The sequence below is a fragment of the Falco rusticolus genome, chromosome 4 (assembly GCF_015220075.1).
Source record: "Falco rusticolus isolate bFalRus1 chromosome 4, bFalRus1.pri, whole genome shotgun sequence".
In the NCBI taxonomy this organism is placed as follows: Eukaryota; Metazoa; Chordata; class Aves; order Falconiformes; family Falconidae; genus Falco; species Falco rusticolus.
The window spans coordinates 73,141,519-73,162,213 of NC_051190.1; the positions used below are offsets into that span (position 1 = coordinate 73,141,519).

The 20,695-nt window shown below is 38.0% G+C and overlaps 1 protein-coding gene across 2 annotated transcripts in view; it reads left to right on the plus strand.

The window, feature by feature from the left end:
• The window catches only part of RSU1 (Ras suppressor protein 1), a 110,144-nt gene that overhangs the window by 44,978 nt on the left and 44,471 nt on the right, over positions 1–20,695 (plus strand). The window contains exons 8-9 of one of the 2 annotated variants that reach the window (XM_037384026.1): positions 1,761–1,893; positions 2,262–2,490. In XM_037384026.1, coding sequence (XP_037239923.1) covers positions 1,761–1,893; position 2,262 — 134 coding nt within the window. In that variant the 3' untranslated portion in view covers positions 2,263–2,490. Of the gene's footprint in view, positions 1–1,760; positions 1,894–2,261; positions 2,491–20,695 lie in introns of those variants that run through there. The other variant, XM_037384025.1, reaches the window with a different exon arrangement.

A 20,695-nucleotide genomic window follows, 5' to 3' on the forward strand; every position in this document is an offset into this window, starting at 1 on the left:
AAGCTTGCCTCCCAAAATTTAGCTATTTTTAAGTTGTACACAGATTGATCATTTTACCTTGATGCGGTACTTGCAGAACTGTAATTACAAGCGAGTGCTTACAGCGTTGGTAGTTTTGGAGAGCAATGTATGTGGTTTTTGGCAGGTAATAAAATGGAAAATCCAATTTGCGATTGCAAAGCAAGCCCCTGAGTGATACATGATCTTCATAGCAGCACCGGTCAGAGGGTTACGGCTAATCACAGTGCTGGCTTGCTTCCCCGGTGGCCTGCGCCTGAAAACTGAATAGTGAGCAGTGTGAGCCTGCGCCTTGAGCCAGCATAGATTTAGACACAGCAGTTTCTAGCTTATTAGGTCCTCTTTGTCACAGTACTTAATCCTGCTTTCCTGATCCTTGTTAGAACAGGGCTGCTGAGTCCCTTAATAAAGGAGATGGGTGCAAGGCTTCTAACGAGGCGCACTGAAGCATGCGGCAGTGAGGGCAATTGCTGCCTGACTGACAGAGGGGTGAAATGCTCCCTGCCTGTTATTTCAAAAGAACAGGCCTCAAGACAGCTGACAGATGAGCTTGCTGGGGTAATGGTAACTTGTTGGTAGGGCCATATGAGATGCATGACATCTTTTCACACAGTATAATGGTCTGCCTTTAATTGTGTTAACCCCTTTTACGGAGATAAATGCATCAAGAATTAGCTGTACTTTAGAACATGCAACCAGCAAGCACATGGGTTGCAGCAGCTCCCGTAGCATGCATGTGTGTTTGTGCAGCTTACACAAGTACCTTTAATTTTGAAAAGCTAACACATCAGGTTGATTTCAGATTTCTCTTGACAGCTTGGCTTAGTCAGTCTTCAAAACCTTGTATTTTTTTTCCTGGTTTGTTTCCCACAGGTAAAGATTATTTTGTTGTTTTTATTTGTTGGTTTACATTTTTGGGGATAGGCCTTTCTTCATGGTAATGTTCACAAAAATAAATGTAAAATGTGGCACAGATTGCTTGTTTTAATTTAAAGAATGTAAGAAAGTATTTCAATGGCTAGACCATCCTGGAATTCAGCCTGCTGTATCCATAATCATGAGGCATTTCAGCAAAGCATGTACTATTTTGGGTGGTAAACATTTACAAAATAAACAAACAAACAAAAAAAACCCAAGCATACCCCTAATAGGGTCTCTTAAGTCTTCCTGTCAACAGAATAGGTAAAACTGGTGTGTTGCAAGAATGACACATTTTGTTTGTTTTTTGTGGTATAGAGAACTATTAACCACAGATCCGTGGTAGGATCTCAGTACAAACAACACGTTGGGCCCCGGGAAGGCAAAAAGTCCATTGGACATTGCTGGCTGACTTTATGCTCAGAGCAGCGATTGAGAAATGCCGTGCAGTGCTGGGCTTCAGAGCAAACTCCTACCACAGCATCATTCTGCTTTTATTCCTGCAAGCCGTGGTGGAGAGGGCCCAACACCTATGCACTGTTAAGCCCTGCTTAAAACTAATTTGGTGAATAAATACTATATGCAGTGGGTCGAGTTCAGTCCTGCTGTGCAATGTGTAGTAGGACTGAAATGAATAGGGTAGAACTGCATCCATCATGGTAGGAGCTACTGTGTCATCCTATTCCTCTCCACTAAGACTGAAGTACTTTCATTATGATTATACTCGCTGAAACAAATGAAAAGTTTTATATTCACAGCAAGATACTGTCAAATTTTTCATATTTAACTTTTTTTCATATACTGTTCTGTTTAATCCCTTTCAGGTAATTTGGATTTGACTGGTCAAAAGCAAGTCTTCAAAGCAGAGAACAATCCTTGGGTTACCCCTATTGCTGACCAGTTCCAGCTGGGAGTATCTCATGTTTTTGAATACATTCGTTCAGAAACATACAAGTAGTAAGTACATGTCACTTATGTACTGTAGCTGTGTTGCTTTTTTCCTGTAGTGTGTTTGGCAAAGTGTTACCAGCTATGTGCTTCTTTCATAACACATGCAGTAGCTTGGTACTCAGGGCAAATAGCAAACCTGTACATCTATATGAAGGAATTTTGCTGACAAGAAGGTAAATAAACATGACTTAGACGTGTTAGGAAAGCACAAAGACTGTTTCATGTTGTCCTGCATTTATTGTTCATTTCTAAGAGCTATTAAGTAACATCAGTTATGTAAAAGAGCAAGTATTACAAGCCTTTGATAAGTACTAATTGTACGTATGTACAGTAAGGTTTTTTAGACTGAAATAGATATTTGTTAATGTTTTTAGATGCAGGTTGTCATATTTTAAAAGAGGTGTCCAAAATTCAAACCTGTTTTGATCTGGACTGGTTTACAGGAGTCTACAATCCTGGTAATTCAAATACAGGTACTAGTGCTTTCTTCAACAATGTAACTGGAAAAATATAAACCTCATGCTAGGACTTCTCCACTTTAATTCAAAAGTCTATGTATTAATGCTAAGCATTTATTTAGCAAATAAAGTCTTTAATGGTTCACTGAATTGAAATATTTTTTTTCAGTAAAAATTTCCATATTACTAGTCCACATTCAAACTTGTGTCTAACAACCACCATTATGCTGTCTTTCTAGAAGCAGTAGGTAGTACAACACACAGTATAACCTCTAGGCTGGAAAGTTAGTTTTTGCCTTTCCCTTTTATTAAAAAAAAAAATAATAATTTAGAAGCATTTCTGACAGTTGTGGGTTGTTTTTTTGGTTTTTGGTTTTTTTTTTTTTTTATATAGTAGCTGTCTAAACTTAATAACCAAAGGAGAGTATTCATGAGCTAAGATTTTTGGGATTCCAATTAAGTAACTGAGATGTAAATTGCTATGTGAAACTAAATAATCCAGCAATGGTTTTTGTAGGCTGTTCTTCATTTACAGAATTTAAGTGAAAAGGATCACAGGTGGGAGAGTGGTTACAAAACTTGTATGTCTCAGAAGTGTCCTGATATTTGTGCTTTAATATGTGTTTTCAGCATAGATTTATTCATAGTTTTAAGTAGGTTGCAACACCCTTCTTCAAGTAGTACTCTGTACTACAGACATGGTGTAGGAAAACAGCTGTTCTTAGACCAGCCTTTCCCCAGAGCCCATTGTGTAGCTGCATCTAGGTTTCTTGATAATGTTTTGTAATTATTATTTTTTGGGGGTCAATTTTATATTTCTACTTGCTGAGCAGTGTAGGTTGGGGACCCTCCTGCACTTCTCACAAGGACCACTCTGGGTTTATGAGAACAGAGTTTCAAGGACTGAAGTGCAGTTTTGAGAATTTGACCCATATTCAGTTTGGTGGGATGGGGGGCTGTTGTTAGGTATCTATAATTAAAACAAACAAACAAAAAAGATTTTACAACTGTGGATATATTAAGCTGCTCTGGTGACTTTCCTTGTGCAATCAAAATAGGTGTAAAAGGTTCTGTAATTCATCACTTGCTGCAGCTATTGCTCTTTGGTTTAAATTAGCTATATTGTGTTTGCTGTCCTGTTCTTTGAGGTGTAACAATGTCCTGTTGGCTAACAGGCTGATTTTGATTTTGTCTACAGTAAATATTTGAAGCCTCTGTAGTTAACAGTGTAAGCAAAATCAGACTCTAGTCATTAATAGGGGGAAAAACAAAATAAAAGAACCTTTCTGTGGCTCATACATGACTTCTACTTTGATCTTAGAAGCTTATTCAGTTAAAATGTCATTATTTTCAAAGATTAGTAATGAAAACTACGTGCATGAAGGTGTTCATAATTGGATGTCATTTTTTTATTTGTAGCATGTAACCAGTTTATATTTCAACTGTAAATTAAAAATAGCTGCATAATTTTGTTAGAATCCCAGTAACGACTTCTGATTCTTCATTGTACTTGTTTCACATGCTATACAGAGTGTTTGTGGGTTTTTTCTGCTGAAAAAGTGTCCCATTTTTATTTCCAGTTTCCTTTAAAGATGTGATCTGAGAATTATTTGGGTGCCACCTGCTATAGACATTTTTCTGTTTCCATTTGATTTCAGGTGTTAAAACTCACAAGCAATGGCATAATCTAGGTAACGGTTCTATTAGCATTATTGTGCACAGAAGTAAATAAGCTGTGAACACAGAAGAAATGAAAAACTCCTTTTTGTGATGAAATTTTGATCTTTTCCTGTTACCAACTATACACCTTCTTCAACTTCCTTTTTCTTTCAGAGCCTATGTCCAGGTAGTGTGTCTTTTTTTCTCATTAAGCAAATCACAAGGTTGAGAAGTGAGTGTAATAATTCTCTTTGTAGTTATCTAACTAAGGAAAATTGAGCTCTTGGGGGTTTTGTGGATCATTCAGTGAAAAGAAAAACTTAAATTAACTTGCAATATTTGATAGGCCCAGGCAGCTTAACTCTGACTCTGAGACAACGTAGTACAGTTAAATGGGTGACGGGGTAGATTGCTGTTTAGATAACCACTTGCAACACTGAGAAGGGAGAGCAGCTCACATGCAGTAGCAGCTGACACTCAGATCAGCAAGTTTACTTTCAGATACTGGAAGATGTGGGCTTTCATAAAACAGGAACTATGCATCTATGAGATAGTTGGATTTTTACTCCAGAGATCACAATTGTCTCTCTATGCCCATTGCTTTTGCTGGCTGATTGGAAATATTGATTTTTACTTTGTTTACAAGTCTAACAGTGTTTGTACTAGCTAAAATAGAGATGGTATGCTCATACAATCACAAGTGCCAGGTTTCTTAGCAAGTTATGTTTCACTAAGTTGTTTATGGTAATACAGTTTAAGTTGTTTTTGCAATAACTGGAACATAGTATTTACTTGGTTGCTGTTATCTTAAGCCAGAAAGTAGGTCTTGGCAATGCACTCACTCGCAGGCCTGTTAGAGGTTTCTCTGATGGCTGACATAAGCCATAAGTCATAATTGTATGCTGCAGTCAATACTGGAGATTTCCATTCTGATTCTGTGAGGTTGCACTTGTGAAGCAACTACCAAATAGATCACAAACCTCTTTTTTCCTTTGTGAAATGTGCTGGCTGTTTCAAGTAATTTGGTGAATAATTGCACTCCATTTTTAGCATTGTCTTAGCATATTCGTGCTCTAGTGATTAATTGGTAAGTAGGGATGACACCCATGAAGGATGATTATGTCTAAAGATAAAACATCATTTGTCTCATACTTTTTACATTTTCACACTCCTGTTTTGCATGGTACTCGTGCACGAAGTATAAAACTGGAATTGCACTTCACTTCAGAAGTGTGTTAGCCAGTAGGACCCTCAGATCAGCTCTTCTTACTTTGTAGGTTCTTTCATTTCCTTTAATTTCCTTACCTTTCATGAGAAATGATGCCAGGTGATTTTTTTCAACCCTCATTTTTCAAGGAAGACTTGTGCTGACAAAAAGATGGGCCATATATTGTGGCAGAAAATGTGTGTGGAGGGGCTCTTAATTCTTAACAGGAAATTCAGCAGCTCTTGGCACTTTACTAGCTTTTGTTGGCTAAAATACGCCCACTGCACATATCATCCTATGACAGCATCATTTGGAAATAGGTCAGTTTGCCAAGTATATAATGATTCTTAATCTCTGAATGCCGTGCTAACTTTCTGAAAGTTAAGTTAGTAGGCTGAATTTTGGCTTTGATTCTAGATATACTCAGGAGCTGCCATTAAACTCCCCGTGTGGTGTCATGATAGTGTTGAAAAGCAGTTGAAGAACTTGCTCAAACAGAAAAGGGTAATGGCAACCTCATTTCCTCAAAGGGCTTAACTAAATGTTTTATTTTTTATTCATGCCTTTAGTCAACTTTCAAAGTGACCTTTATGTTGTAAGCATATTCTCAGAGGATCTTCTCTGTCTAGGGTACTGGCAAAGAGATGATGGATTGTATGATTTAGTGGTTATAGCGTACTTAGACAAATGCAGGCAGACATGAGTGTTTGAAAGAAAACAGTGAATTAAGCTCCTATGAAGAACAGAAATCCTGTGATGCTCGTCAGGATCAGTGTACGATAATTAGCGATTTGATTAAGATAAGGTAAAACTGAGATGTGTGATTGGTATCAGTGGGTGGGTTTAGTTCCTGGCATTTACAGCAAAGTTAATCCAGAAATCTGCTCTTTGGGTACATTTCTGGCATTAATCAGGTGCTCTTGATCAATCTTCATGTGAAACTTGCTCTTTGCCTGTTGTTCTCATAACAGAAAGGGCAGTGATTTTGCTTTTATCACAGCAGTCTATTGCAGTCATTGTCACCTGGCAGTGTAATCTTAGCTAAACCAAAATAATTTGCTTAGAATAGCATTGAGACTTCTAGCATTTTTAAGCTGCTGTTGAACCCAGCAATCGCTGTTTAATACTTTGTTTAATGATTGTTGCCTCCCTGTTTGACCTCCTTATTCCAGCAAGGCAGAATTATGATAGACTAATCACCAATTCCTAAGTTTCTAGAAAGCAGGTTTTTCCCACGAGGCAGTCAATTTGGAGTCAAGATGTTTCGCAAAACAACAAGATGTTTTGCGAAAAGAAGTAAGTTGCACTTTTCACATTCCCACCAGGAAAGGTGGTAGAAGACCAAGCCATTTTAAAAGACTGACACATTAACTCTTAGCAGAGGAAATGGTTTGACAAATGCTGTGCTGAGCATATATCGCTTGGCAGCATCAGAACATAGGTTTCCCTGGGCAGGCTGCTCTGTGCTAAGCATTGTAATTGAAAACCTCATTTTATCAGCAGTGACAGTCTGGAAAAATCCACTCTTGATTCAGTCCTCTATTTAGAGACAATCTCCCCAGCTTTCCTCTTGAGAATGAATTGTTGTACTAGACCCCCACTATTATGTAGCAGCTGCTTCCAGGGCAGCAGACACAGGTCATGAGGTAAGAGATTCTTCCTCTGGATTATATTAATGAAGAGTATTTCACATTTATTTTTAACAGCTAGAGGAGGCTGGCAAGATACTCAGAATAATGTAGTAGAATACAAATAGTATCCTGAAATAACTCCTGTTCTTATGCCACAGTTGTTAAGCCTGTTTAATTTCAGCTGTGTGATCGGTGCTGTCCAAGATGTAAAGATGATGATCAGTAAAACCACCTATAATACATGGAGTGGAAAAGAGGTCAAACAAGTAAAAAAAATCCATGTGTTGGTGGTTGGAAAGCATGCTGGAGAAGTGGGAATTTCCAGTTGAAATGTAGGCATCAGCAGGTTGAACTGGTAGGAGGAGAGATTGTCCTGGAATGGTGGTACTTGTGCAGCATGGTCTTTGACCTGCAATAATTCAATTTTTTTTATGTTATCTCAAAAAGTAGGGGTATTTAAGTGACCTTTGCTGATGATGCAAAACTAGCAGCACAGAAAAGAATCAGCACACCACACAGGAAGAATTAGCAAATGAAGAGGAAGGCTTGCATGTATTAGTTACAGGTTTTCTGTGAACCACCAGTGTGATATGCCTGGATTGAAAGGAAGAGAAAGAGAAGCACAATCTCCAGAGCTGGGTTAAGAGAGTGGAAATTTTCCAGTACAGAAGAGGAAATATTATGCAGTTCTGGTCGTCATGTTCATGAAAGATGAATTCAGGCAGGAACAGGCAAAGTGAGGAAGGATAATAAGATTATAAAAGGAATGAAGAGCCAAGAGGAGATTTAAAAGGTATTTGGTTTATTTAGCAAAGCAAAGACTGATAACAGTCATCTTTGCTGTCATTGGGAGGGAGAGGGGGAGGAAGAGACTTCATTTAAGGCATAAAAAAACAAATGGTGGACATTAGAACAAATATAAATAAGCTGGTCAGGTGTATACCTGAAGGAAGACCTCTAATTATTAAGGGAGCAAGGCAATAACCTTCTGATAGAAATAGCCTTCTGACAGAAGAAATGAAGGCCAAAATCTTGTTTGTTTCAAAGTGAGCAGTCATCAGTTTAAGCAGCAGTATATATGTGATTGTTTGCGGTAGAGGATGGCGTGTCTGTGGTGCAGGCAGACCTTTGTGCTCCTTATTCATGTCTCCTGATTTTTGAATGAAAAATTCAAATTACACTCCCCCACCCCCATATTAAGATAACTGCACAGTGCAGTTGTCGTTAAGCTGAGGGGCAAAGCTCTGTTGTCTGTTAGATTATTTTGCATATTCCTGCATTTAATAACTTGTTTAAATAAGCATGTACGGCAGTTTTGTGCAACAGTTTACAATTACTAAATTTTATAAATAACCTAATAATTACTTGTTGTATAAATTATATATTCATTAGGGGTTATAAAAATCTTCATAGTATTCCTTTCTCCACTTAAATTGAAGAGGTACATGGAAAGAATGCTTCTCTCTGGCTGTCTCTAAATAAAATTAAATAACTTCTTGTATTACCCAGTCAGTATCTAAGGTTGTAACAATACCAAAAAGAACCAAACTGGGTACAGTATGATCTCAGGAATAATTTCTGATGATGAGTATTCTGGATTCTTGGGGGGAAATAAAGACCATAAAGAGGAATACAGGCCAGTTGCTTTAAATGTCTGATGTAGATTTGATACAAAGGAGTATGGTTAGGTGCCTCAGCTGTTTGTATGACATACAGAGGTCAATGAAGATTTGAAGAACTTGGATAGTTCTTTAGGTGAGTCTACCTTGCTATGCTAAGAAAAATAGGCCATAATAAATACTGTTTTCCTTCTTTATTTTTGTCACTGGTATTCTTTGGTAGTTTGTGGAGTAGAAGGCTTTCATGCATTGGTTCTATCTTAGGCTTAGCTCTACAAATACTTATACTTCTAGAACAGGTTTCCTCCTTGTTCCTGAGGGATTGCTCTTGTGCACGTGCTTGTAGGATGAACCTTTAGTATGTACTATTTTTCCCTTCTCATTTACACACTGTGGTTGTCCTGGGCTCTGTACAAGAAATAAGGTGGTGTTACATGTCCAACAGTCCATTGCTGGAGCTCACTTCTATATTTCAGTGACTTTTTTAGCTTGACACCTTTACCATTTGGTTCCTGACATGGATGCACCATTTGTGCTAGTGATAGCTGTGACCTCATGTATTTTAGGGTGGTTTCAAAGACTAGGTAAAGGTAGTGGAAAAGAGATGATCTCGGTGATCTACCTTAGGTGAGATTCTCTGAGATGCAGCATCTCCTGTGAAGATGAACTAACAGCAAATTAAGCTTCCCTCAAAGGATGGCAGGAAGCAAAATCCATCATAGCCAAGAAATAAACAAGTGTTAACAATCCTGGTTCACACATTTTGATCCCATAGCAGTAAAAAAAATTAATTAACCAATACAAATTTTCTGTCAACCTGATTTGGAGAAATATAAAAATGTCATTTCTGTTTGGTTCTGTTGTATCAAAGGCATGGTACTGTATATTGTATATTAAAATACTGATTCGTATTCCAGCTTAATGTTGTATTTATTGGCTGTATTTTAAAAATTGATAAATATATTAGTACATTATTTCCAACAGAGAAAATAGATGACTCAGAGTCCTGACATCTTTAGACAACATTTACATGCAAATCTGTAACTCTTCCCGAAAGAAGAGCAAACTGGAACCTATGTTGAAAGATAAACAAGAAGAACAGTACCTCTGTATATTTATGCTTATATATTACTGAGATGGATATGTAATAAAAACAAAGCTATCACTGATGTATCTGACAGATATAGATACTGCACATATAAATACTGGTCTAACTGCTGATATTACTATTCCCTTTGATGTGAACTTTCATATAAAGTTTAGAATGTTATGCAGTAATGCATTTACTATGTCAAGGATGATAACCCAGGGCTTAAGTCACTGGGGCAGATGTCTAGGGCTGTATTAGAAGTGGAATTGGAGTGAAGAAGTGAGGAAAGTGCAGAAGCTGAGAACTCGATGAAACCAAAGGCAGGGAAACAGTGACAGCAGAATACAGGATTTGAGTAAGGGAAACAAGACAAAGTTGCATCTAACTTTAGGGCAAGGCAAGATCAGTAGCTGAGTTAATTGGTGGTAATTATGTAAAATCCAAAATGAGAAGTGGGTAGGGATGCATCAAAGAAACGGGTAAGAAACAGAATTGAGGAGCTAGAGGGAGGGCAGGCTGGGGTCTAAGCAAGCAAGCGAGCAAAGTGTGAGATGTGCAGCTGCGGGCAAGTGGCACGCTGAGCAGGAAAAATTATAGGTGGGATTGAATAAAGTATGTGCAGCGGAAAAAAGGGCCAATCCAAAGTGGAATCTATCTTGTTAGGCTTTTAGTCATTGGAGAGACTATTATGATATTATGGCTCTCTGTTTATGATAAATCCTAGGAATTAAATGGGCCCTTTTCTGAACCATGATGGTCAGATTATTAAAGATGATGAAGGAAGGAAAGTCATGTTCTGTTATGCTTCTATAGGTAGGATGATCTTTTACAAAAGATGAGTTCACTCAGTCCACCAAGTAGAAGCGGGACCATCATTTTGCTGTGAGAAATGGTTTTAAACCTCCCGGGCTGTGGACGTGCACTCAGGAGGTTTAGGAGATTTGACTGACAGAGTCTGGACTCAAAGTTCTGTCTTAATTAAATCATGGTTTCAGGGAAATGCCAAAAAGTGACAGAAGTGCTGGTGTTCCTCCAGTATCAAGGAAGGTGAATAGACTAAACTGGGTTATTATGGCCTAGTTTACTCTGACATCAGTTTTGGCTTAAATAGTGAAGAGACGTAGGATTCTACTAGTGAAGATTGAAAAAAAAAAATTACAGTTGTATGAATATAATTCATGCAATTAAGGCATGAATATGATGTTGAAAACTACTTCCTAAAGAAACATTATAAATTTAGCTGGTCAAGGCAATTTTTAACTACATAGAATTTTGTGAAGCATTTAGCTTGTACAGCTGCACAACATTCTCGGTAGAAAATGAGCACTGTATAATTTCAATAAAACTAAGAAGAATTAACAGTTAATTGTCTGATAGGTCTTGGGAGATAATTACCAACAAGGGCATTTCTGGTGACATCCACAGAGATCTGACCTGGAACTGTTACAATGGTCTCCTTGGGTATTTGGAAGCAAATGTACAGTCATTTCTGACTAAAAAAACCCCTAAAGTTGTAGATGACTTGGAAGTTGGTAAAAGGCAACAGTGAAAATATGGGCTGTCCTGGATCACTTAATGAACTGTGCCTGTGCATAGTGTGTTTTAAAGCAGCTCAAAGAAGAGTTACATACCTCTGAATAAGGTATGCAGGATAGACCATGCATTATGGTTATGTTTACAGGAGAAGATTAAAAAGAAGTGAATGCTGCTTTTTAGAAAGCAATTGCCTCTGAAAAATGTTTTAAGAGATGTGATGTAACTGAAGCACACTGTCAACTTCCAGTTCAATGCTGTATCTGAAAGGCCTGAAAGAAGCCTGGGGTTAGTGAGTGTAGGAATAGGAGCTTACTACTTTTAGTATCAGCTGAGGCTGGAACTGAATTCACTTCTCTTGTCAGTAGTTTTAAAGGGATGTTAAAGATGTGTTTAGATACAGACACCTCAAAATTGTTTGAGAACAAATGTCAAGCAGATTAAGAAAATAAAGCAAGGTTGAACCTTGTAAAAGGATGCTTGTTAGTGCAAACTGCCAGGGAAAGTAGCAGATTCATTTTCTCTTGTACTCTGGTTGCTTCAGGGTACTTCCTGGGGAAAATGCATTTTAGAGCAACATCTCAGTATTCTCAGTATGAAAGTTACTGTATGAACCATGATGGTTTTCAATACGTTATGCGTAGTATACAAAGCTGATGATTTGTTGGCTGGTTTCAGACTTTACCAGAACTGCCACAATTTTAAGGCCTTGTGTCCAATAGTGTGCTTTGCTCCTGTAGGCATGGTGGGTCAGCTCCTGGTCTCCAATGGATTCAAGGAGTTTTCCCAACATTTCTAGGTAGTGTTGTTGCTAACCAAAGGCAGTGTGTCCAAAATGTATGCAATGAAGAAACTTCACACTGATGTTCTCTGAAGGTGCTTCACCCTGGGGTTTTTTAATATATGTGTGTGTGTGTTTGAGGATATTGCAGGGAACAGTATTTGGACTTCAAAACGCTTAATTCTGTTTGTTACTTGCTGTAAAGAAAATCCTCAAGACTGCAACAGGGAGAAGAATAAGTAGGGAATGGCAGACAAAACAATACTAATTGAGAGCTATTGTGGAAAACATGTTGGTAGTGATAAGGCTTTTCTGGTAAACTTGTGTAGCTAATAGTAAATAACGGTCACCCTTTGTAATCTTCAAAAAACCAGTTTATTTGCTTTCTTGTTTTCTTCTTCAGATTGGTTCTTTACAACCAAACAAGAAGAATAACTGTGCACATTTGCTGGTTTTATTTGAGATATAAATTAAAAAGTGGCGCTTTTATAATCAAGCAGAACTGTCTGCAATTTCTATTCTCTACGTAGTCATATTTGTTTTATTACATGATGTTTTTTATTGAACTCCAGTTTCTTATTTCAGTCTTGCATTGAGGGGTTTGTGTGATCTTTAGCAATTTTTTTACCCTCCTGGTGAAGGCTATCAGTTAGAGAAGTGTCCCTAATTTTATGATTGTCTTTATCAACTGTTTATCCAAAGGAAGGCTGAGGTAGCTATGATTCTAGTGTAATTTGCTGGAGCCACTTGTAGTGCAAGTTCTGATAAACTTTTTAAAAGCCATGCCTTTATTTTAGCAGGTATTATTACTGCCATCTGGTTTATATGCATTTTTACAGCTGCTTATACCTGAGGCACGGGGTTAAAAATGGTTATGATCAGATTTCATTTTAAATTCTTGTTATTAAAATTAACTTTTTCTTCAAAAATATGACCTGAAAATCAGAGCTTCTACTGTATATGCCACAGGAGCTCTCAGTCCTGCATTTCAACACTTTCCTACGTCCAAACAAGAAATGCCCTACTGTTAAAGCTGGGGATAGTCAAATTTGGGTCCTCTTTAGGCAAGTCCTTTTGACCACAGCTTTGCAATGGCTTTTTTTTTTTTTATATCCAGCGACATTAATAATTTAACTCTAAAAATCTGATGTGCTGAAAATCAGTATCAAATATCCCAGGAAAAAATATCCTGTAATTTTTCTTCTTTATTACACTTGGTTGGGAAATTGGAAGAAGAAATTATAGTCTAAAGTGAAGTATGCAGGAGCATAAACAGTAAGTAGAATTACTTAGGGTACTGACCATTTCAGTTGCTCCAGCTTCTCCAAAGCAATAATAATAAATTCAAGAATATTAGCCCTCTTCCTAGTTTTGCCAGATATTTTAAGAAGCTGGCTCCAGTGCTAGATGAAAACAGCAGCACTTATTTCACTGAACGGGGAACAGTGATTCCCTGAATCCTTTTTGTTATCCATAAAGCCCACTTATAAATTTATTATCGGGTAGGTTTTCAATCCTGCAGTTATATATCTTGCAACAAAGTGCTTGTCATGTGATTGTAAATATGTGCAGAAAGTAAATGGAGCAAATCCTAAACCCAGTACTGTAAATATGGTTCCTCTTGACAGGAAAAGGAGAAATTTGATCCCTATTCATATGTAAACCCAGATCCCTACTTCTGGTCTGCTCCAGCACCTGGTTTTGTGGGACTTTCTGCACATTAAATATTTTGGACAGTTATCCAAGCAAAATACAGTGGGACCACAGAGTCCAGGACTCTTCAAAGATGCATTGCAAGAACCTACAACATGCAAAGGTCCCAGTAAGGAAGTTCAGAGGTATCACAGTTTGGGGAGAATGGGATTAGGCATGGATATGTGTGTGCCAGTTTTGACACCTAAAATAAAAGTGAATTTTACTTACAAGAGCTGCAACTCTGAGAAGATGGCTTTTAGTCACCTTTCAACTGGATATAATTTCCAAGCTAAATTCTGAATGTTAGTTTTGGTTATTGCGTTCGATATTCTGTCTCCTGTTCATTTCTTGGCTGTCCCAAATTTAGATTTACTCTAATGTTGACTTTAAAAAAAGGAAAGGTGTGCCAGGACTGATAGTGATGATCCTGAATATAAATTATGTCAGGCAAATTGATGCAAGATAAAATTACCAAATCAACCTTTTTTATTCTATATTTTATGGAATATCTAATGTATGTTTGGCAGTAATTTACTCTTGCACATGAATTTCTGACAGTTTCGATTCTTTGGGCTTATTAATCAATGTAGTCAGCACCAGAGCAATTTTTATGAGACTCACTAGTCATCAAAAATTTATTATCAGATAAATCAAAGAAACAACTACCATCTTAATAGGGTGAACAAAGCGGCATGTAAAAGATCATTCAAGACTACATGTTTTTGTCACTAGTGTATTGCATTTACCACTAGGTTCAGAGGTTTTGTTTGCACTTTCATTATTTCATCACTGTGACACAATTGCTTCCTTTTGTGCTAGACTTTTCTTCCTTCCATTTTTTTTAATGTATGTATGTATATTTCATGTTAGCACCATTCTGATAAAGCATGAAAGTTCTATGTAGAATGTAATATAGAACTTTAATTAGAATCCAAAACTTTTATGGTTAGTTGTGGTGGATTGTGTGCACTTTGGGAGTAGGGTGGGATGGAAGTATGTTGTGAGTAGTACTGGCACGCCGTGAATGTGCTTTAGGCTCTGATCCAGTCGCATAAGGAGCTCTGATACTCATTCCAGTTAAACTTCTAGTGTCTTACTTGATACAGTAATCTTTCTACTTTCTGAAAAGATTACGTGTTTCTTTTTGGTATTTTAAGAATTTCCCAGTCACGCTTGTGGCTCTCGAGTAAAGCCAGAGCTGAGTGCTTCCCACATCTTCCTTTTAGTCAAAGCAAAATGTTTGTCTTACCAAAATGCTCTTGCATTTAATGTTTGCATTGATTGAGTCTCCTCCCCGGCCTGTGCAGGAGCAATGGGCTTCCCTGGCCCAGCGGGCCTGTTTGACTGCAAGGGGACGTAGCCACAGGTGTATGGTAAGAACATACTGGTGACAGCACTGGGAGGGTGGCTGGTAGCTTTTCCTTCCCTTGATAACTTGTGTTGGCTCCCTGGCATGAAGGTGTCGGTAGGAAAATCCACATGCAAGCTGGTAGTCCTGTCCTCAGAGGAGGGCGAGTGTCTGGAGAACCATGAAACCAGGAAATTGTATTGTTTTATGGAGCCTGGCTTCATCTCAGTACTCAAATACAGGCATGTCAAGCAGTTGCGAGAAGGACGCAAGAGTCACCTTAGATTGTCCCTGTAGTCAAGGGGGTACCTCAGGGGCCAAGACAGTTCACCAACAAACTAAGTCATGCTCTTGACGCCCAGAGGGGAAGACTGGGCCCTTGGCCACCACTCTATGGGTGGTACGCTGCTGAAGCAATCGAGTGGCGCCAGCCTCATGTGTCCACCCTGGCTGTGTGTGTTCCCATCCACACACCCAGGCCAGCACTGGCCCTCGTGTGACCATGTAGCAAGGGGGTTTGGGGAAGGTGGAAACTAATTACTTATTTTGGCAGATTTAGTCTGGATTACCTTCTTGAACTCGGTGCCTGACTGCCAGTGCTAGCCCGGAGGGCAGTGATGCCCAGCTGTAGAAGAGCCAGCCCAGCTGGGGTAAGTCCAAGTTGCAGCCCCTCAGCTGCACATCCAAAGCCATGAGAAGAACCTGGGTCCTCATGTGCCTTTTTCACTTTATGCGCCAAATGAAGCAAACCTCCTGTGAAGAGAACACAAGTGCTCTTAAGAACTTAAAACCTCCCCAACATTAGGGAGCTAATGGGAAATCTGAATTTGATGATGTGCAGAAAATAGGGGGAGGGAAAAAATCCTGACAGCCTGTGTATTTCACATGAATCTGGTGATGCTGAATATATGCAAGTCTCATTGGTGGAGTTCTTGGAGCTTGCTTTCATATGTTTTGCCTAATAAAAAAAATAACTGAAGGGAGATTGAATTTATTCTGTGTTAATAACCAGAAAGGACGTTTCTGGATGGCTACCAAGCAATGCAGAGCTGTGAACGATACAAAAGAAACCCTACTGTTCCCTTTTCTACCCAATGCGTACTTCTACGGGAGAAATGTATTTAACTTCAGCATTGACTTTTTCTGTGTTTATAGTCCTAAGTATGGCTGAAAATAAGGCTGCTATGGGATGAATGGCTTACAGAAACAGTGTTGTCTTGTAGCTCTTACAGTTTATCTCCCTGGTCTGATTCCAATTCAAGTGAGTTATGGCTGAAAATGGTTGCTGTGGGTTGCTCACTTAGCAGTGCATGTAAGGTGTAAGAGAACTAGATGTAGTTCTTTTCTTTCTCTTATAGATATAACTGTAAAGGTGTGGTAGTTTTAAAACTAATGATGGCATCCAGTTATCAATGCTAACATCTGACTGCAGTTACAAATTTTCTTTAGCTCTCTTTACCAGCCTACAGTTTGTTCAGTGTGAATCTTACTTCAAGAGTAGATTTTAATCATCTTTTTATTTTTGAGACAAATCTATAATGAGACACAAGTTCTAAGCTGGTTTATGTATCATTAACATGTCAAAATAACTAACCATCTTTGTGTACCTTTATATGACTGTTGCTTGGTAGCATTTGCATTCAGAATAGAAAAGACTAATTTCTGGTCTTGATTTTAAGGCAGACTGGAGTTTGGACTGGTCCAGCTTTGTGGTAGAGTATGTAAAACTACAGTTAATAGAGATGTAGAATACTGTGAATTAAAGGCTGTGATTTGGACAGTGGCTCAGGAGGCTTGCTTGAAATAGATATGTATTTCAGAGTACTCCCAGAGTAAGTTTGGAAGATCCGTTGGATGAATAGTGAAGTGGGAGTTTGAGATCCAAATCTTTCTATAAATTGGAGAGGTATCAGGAAGCTGACAAGTAAGTTAGAATCCCAGTCCTGTATCTGTCACAGATTTCATGTATAGGTTTAGTGACTTCTATGCAGCAACTTCTTCTCAAGGATCTCAACACAAGGTAACTTTATCTTAGGGCCATAAGCTCCTGAAGGTCATGTCAGGCTACTGAATGCATATACAGTGAAAAAAAAGTATGTTCATTTTATTGTGGAGAATCAGCAGTTCAAGTGACTGGTAAGAAATCAGCTAGTCAGTAGCAAACCAGTGTTATAAGCACACAGTTTGCTCTGTTCAATGGGAACTTCATTCTCATTAATCCCAGTGTAAAATCTACCTGGCCAGGCCTTCATTTCCCATAACTTGACTAGAAATGGTCTGGAGTGCCATAGACAGGACAAAAGCATAAAGAGCTAGCCTTTCTTCAGCCCACAGGGTTCAAGCAGGGTTGGGTTCCTGCTCTTCAGACCCAAGATCCATAGGACAAAACACTGGTGGAATGGGTCAAGAGCTGTTTTAATCATATTTCCTTTTTTATGAGATTGTACCCTGCATTTTTGTTAGAAGCTAGTGAGGATGAATTCTGTTCAGTTTATTTGAATACTTACTGTATCTGACCTGATGCATCTGAGATGGTCCCTGGTGTGATACTTTTGATATAACTGGGAGTGATGGTTCAAAACCAGTTTTAGGCGTGGGTACTGTAAATCATGCTGTATTGTCTACAAATTGCTCCACCAAGCTGTTTTGCTTTTTTTTTCAGTAGTAATATTGACTCCTTTTTCTTTGTTGATTGGCTTTAATTTGCAATTTTACTCTGGGAATTGAGACAAACTGTTTCTTTCTGAAGTCGGGTGAAATTCTTGGAAATTCAGCCTGGCGTTTCTGGCAGTTCATGATTTATATTTTGATTAATTTGTTTACTTTTTGCTTCAGTTTTGAGGTTATTCTGTAGACATATGCCAAAATGAGATTTTAATGTCTTCTGGAAAACTTGGTTTGTCCTGCTTTCCTCTTAAGTATAGTCCTATTCATGTGATGACATACTGCCAGCTAGATTGCCCTAGAGATTCAGCAGTGCCTATGATCAAAATGTGACTGATAGTCGTGTATCAGTTCCAAGTGATTCACTGTGTAGATTCATAGCTTTGGAGGTGGCAAATGTGTGTCTGAGAGCTGCAATAATCTGCGCATCCCACGTTGTTTTATGGAGGACAGTTTGCAGGTAAAAATTCTTACGGACCAACTTGAAACCCACAGATGCATTTTATCAGACTAGTGCACTTACACACTCACAAATACTTCAGTTTGCAAAGATAAGCATCTTCCTTTTCCATACCGGTGGTGTTTGGATTCCCATTGCGTGATGGCAGTACTGATGTCGCTCCTTTTTCTCAAGATTTAATAAGTATTGCATTACTTTATTATTCAGGAATATTTACCTATGGACATATAAATGCCTGATATTCTGTGGCTTATGGTGTTAGGAATGGTAATTAGAATTTCCTATTCCCTCTGCTTGGCAACTCACGTATACCCTAATCTAGATAATTATTCATAAACTTAGTGTCATTGCTTCATTATGTTCTATGTTTAATGTTTAGTTTTAATCCTCTGAAACTTGGTTTATAGAGCCAGGTTTACCTATGTTCACAAAGTAAGTAGTGTGAGTTTTTTTCATTACTTCCCCACTGGAAAAGGTATTAATATATATGTGTAAGAAAATGAGGTTTTTGTAACAAGGGTGAAGGTTACTCATTTCCCTTTTCCTGTAAATAATTGATTTGTGATATTAGGTAATACTAGGACATATTGCACATGAATCTTGCTTTCCACAAACAAATTTCACAGGCAGCAGAGTTGGGAATTGGAAAGGCCACTTTCACTCAAATGTTCCTACATTGGCATGGGAATATATGCATGAGTGCTAATGAGTATACATGTTGGAGAAGTAAGGAGTCTGGATTAAGATAAGCTAAAACACCCCCTGTGTTTTTGAAAGGAGGAGAGAGGTGGACTTCTAACAAGATGTGGGTTTATATGTTCGTGGTGTATTTGTCTCTGCACGCACGTCTATCCATAAATATTCTCCCACATCCTGTATATATTTAGTTTAGTTCTGAAATTATGTACTGTTCAGTAGATGCGTGCATTAACTCAGTTCCATTTTATTCTTCTCTAGGAAGGATGGATTTAGAAAACAATGGGCACTGCAGAGCAGAATTCTGTTGGCATGAAATAAAAATACAAATGGTGTTAAAAATAAATTTATAAAAATAATATAGGTAAAATACTGAGATGATCAAAATGAATCATAGGAGGAACTGATGCAAAATGTAGATATTGCAGAATCCAAATTATTATATTCATGGGGATCATAATTAATTATTTAATTCTAGATATACACATACTGCAGCCTAAAAATGTATTGCAGGTTTACAACTGAGTGGCTGTTTTATGTGTCAGAATGTAGTCTTTGCATATTTATTAAAATTATTCATAACTGGTTGCTGCCTAGATGAACTGCTCTATTCTTATATCTTGCTTCAATACATTATCTGAACCATTTTATGATGACATTATAATGGAAATTTGCCTAAATTTTAGAATGATCCGTGGGGCATTTTCCAAAACCCCTATCCGCATCTCTTAAAAACATGTATTTGCAGTTTACTTTTAAGAATACTTTCAAAGGGCTTAGTAGCAATATATAATTTCTACATATAATTGTTTGCTGCTTTTTTTAAAAGAAGTTTTATTTAGATGAAAAAGGGATATATGTTGAAAAAAGTTAATACGCATTTAAATAAATTTTATGTGCTTACCCATTCTCCAGCTTACAACCGTAAGCTGCTGCTTTTAAAGATACCATAGGATGGCAAAACATGTTTGTAATGCAGTTTTAGAACCTTTCCCACAGATGTCCCAGCAAAGTTACAAAAATCAGTTCTGTACCTACTGTGTGTGGTGCCTCACAGCTGTTCTTCCACTTCTGTCAGGGCAACAAGATTCTTTTCCTGGGGCATGGGGCAGGGAAGCAGGATGGGGATGCTTTCTGCCAACCTGATATGCAGTTAGAGCGACTATAAATCGTCGCAGTTAACTATAAGATAGTCACAGTTGCCCTGTCTGGTGGCTGTTCTACAAACCATTGGCTAATTTGGGTACACAGGTGAGACATCTTTATTTCCAGTAGAATTCAAACAAAAAAGTCTGCCTGTATCAATATTCAGAAAGAACCCAATACAACTTGTGTATCTTGTCAACCATGGTTTGGTTTTTTAAAGTAATTTGGAAGACCACAAGAAGAAATAGCTTAGTTTTCAGAAGGAAAAAGTGAACTTAAAACATTTCTACATTAAGAACGTAGACCAGTTACAAGTTGGTTGGCGCTTGTCATGTAAAGCTGAAGGAGTCTGGTACTGGAATGTTTTGCTTTATGGTGAATACCATAGAAGTGGGTTACTCTGCTGCCATTTGCATGGTGATGCGGCATTATTTCCACTAATTGTCAAAAACAATTAGAGGCTAATGAAGTTCTGTGCAAACTGTCAGATGGACGCTTTCCTTTTGATTAAATACATCTTGGTGAAGAATAAAGGAACGATCCCTTTTTATATGTTATTATTTCATGTCTTGCTTGGAATACACCCAGACTCTCATTTATAATTAAACAGAAAACAGTTTAAGAAAAAAACCGCATTAATTCAAAAAGTAACCATGACAAATCTGCATGACAGATCACTTTGTGACCACTGCTGCTGTGGCCATGGTTTGCCTATAGAATGCCTGAGGTACAGCAGTTGCTTTACATTCTAAAAGACACATTCCCAATTGCGCACTCACTGCTCTGAGATGTGAGAGAAGTGCAGAGTGTCTCTTTTTATC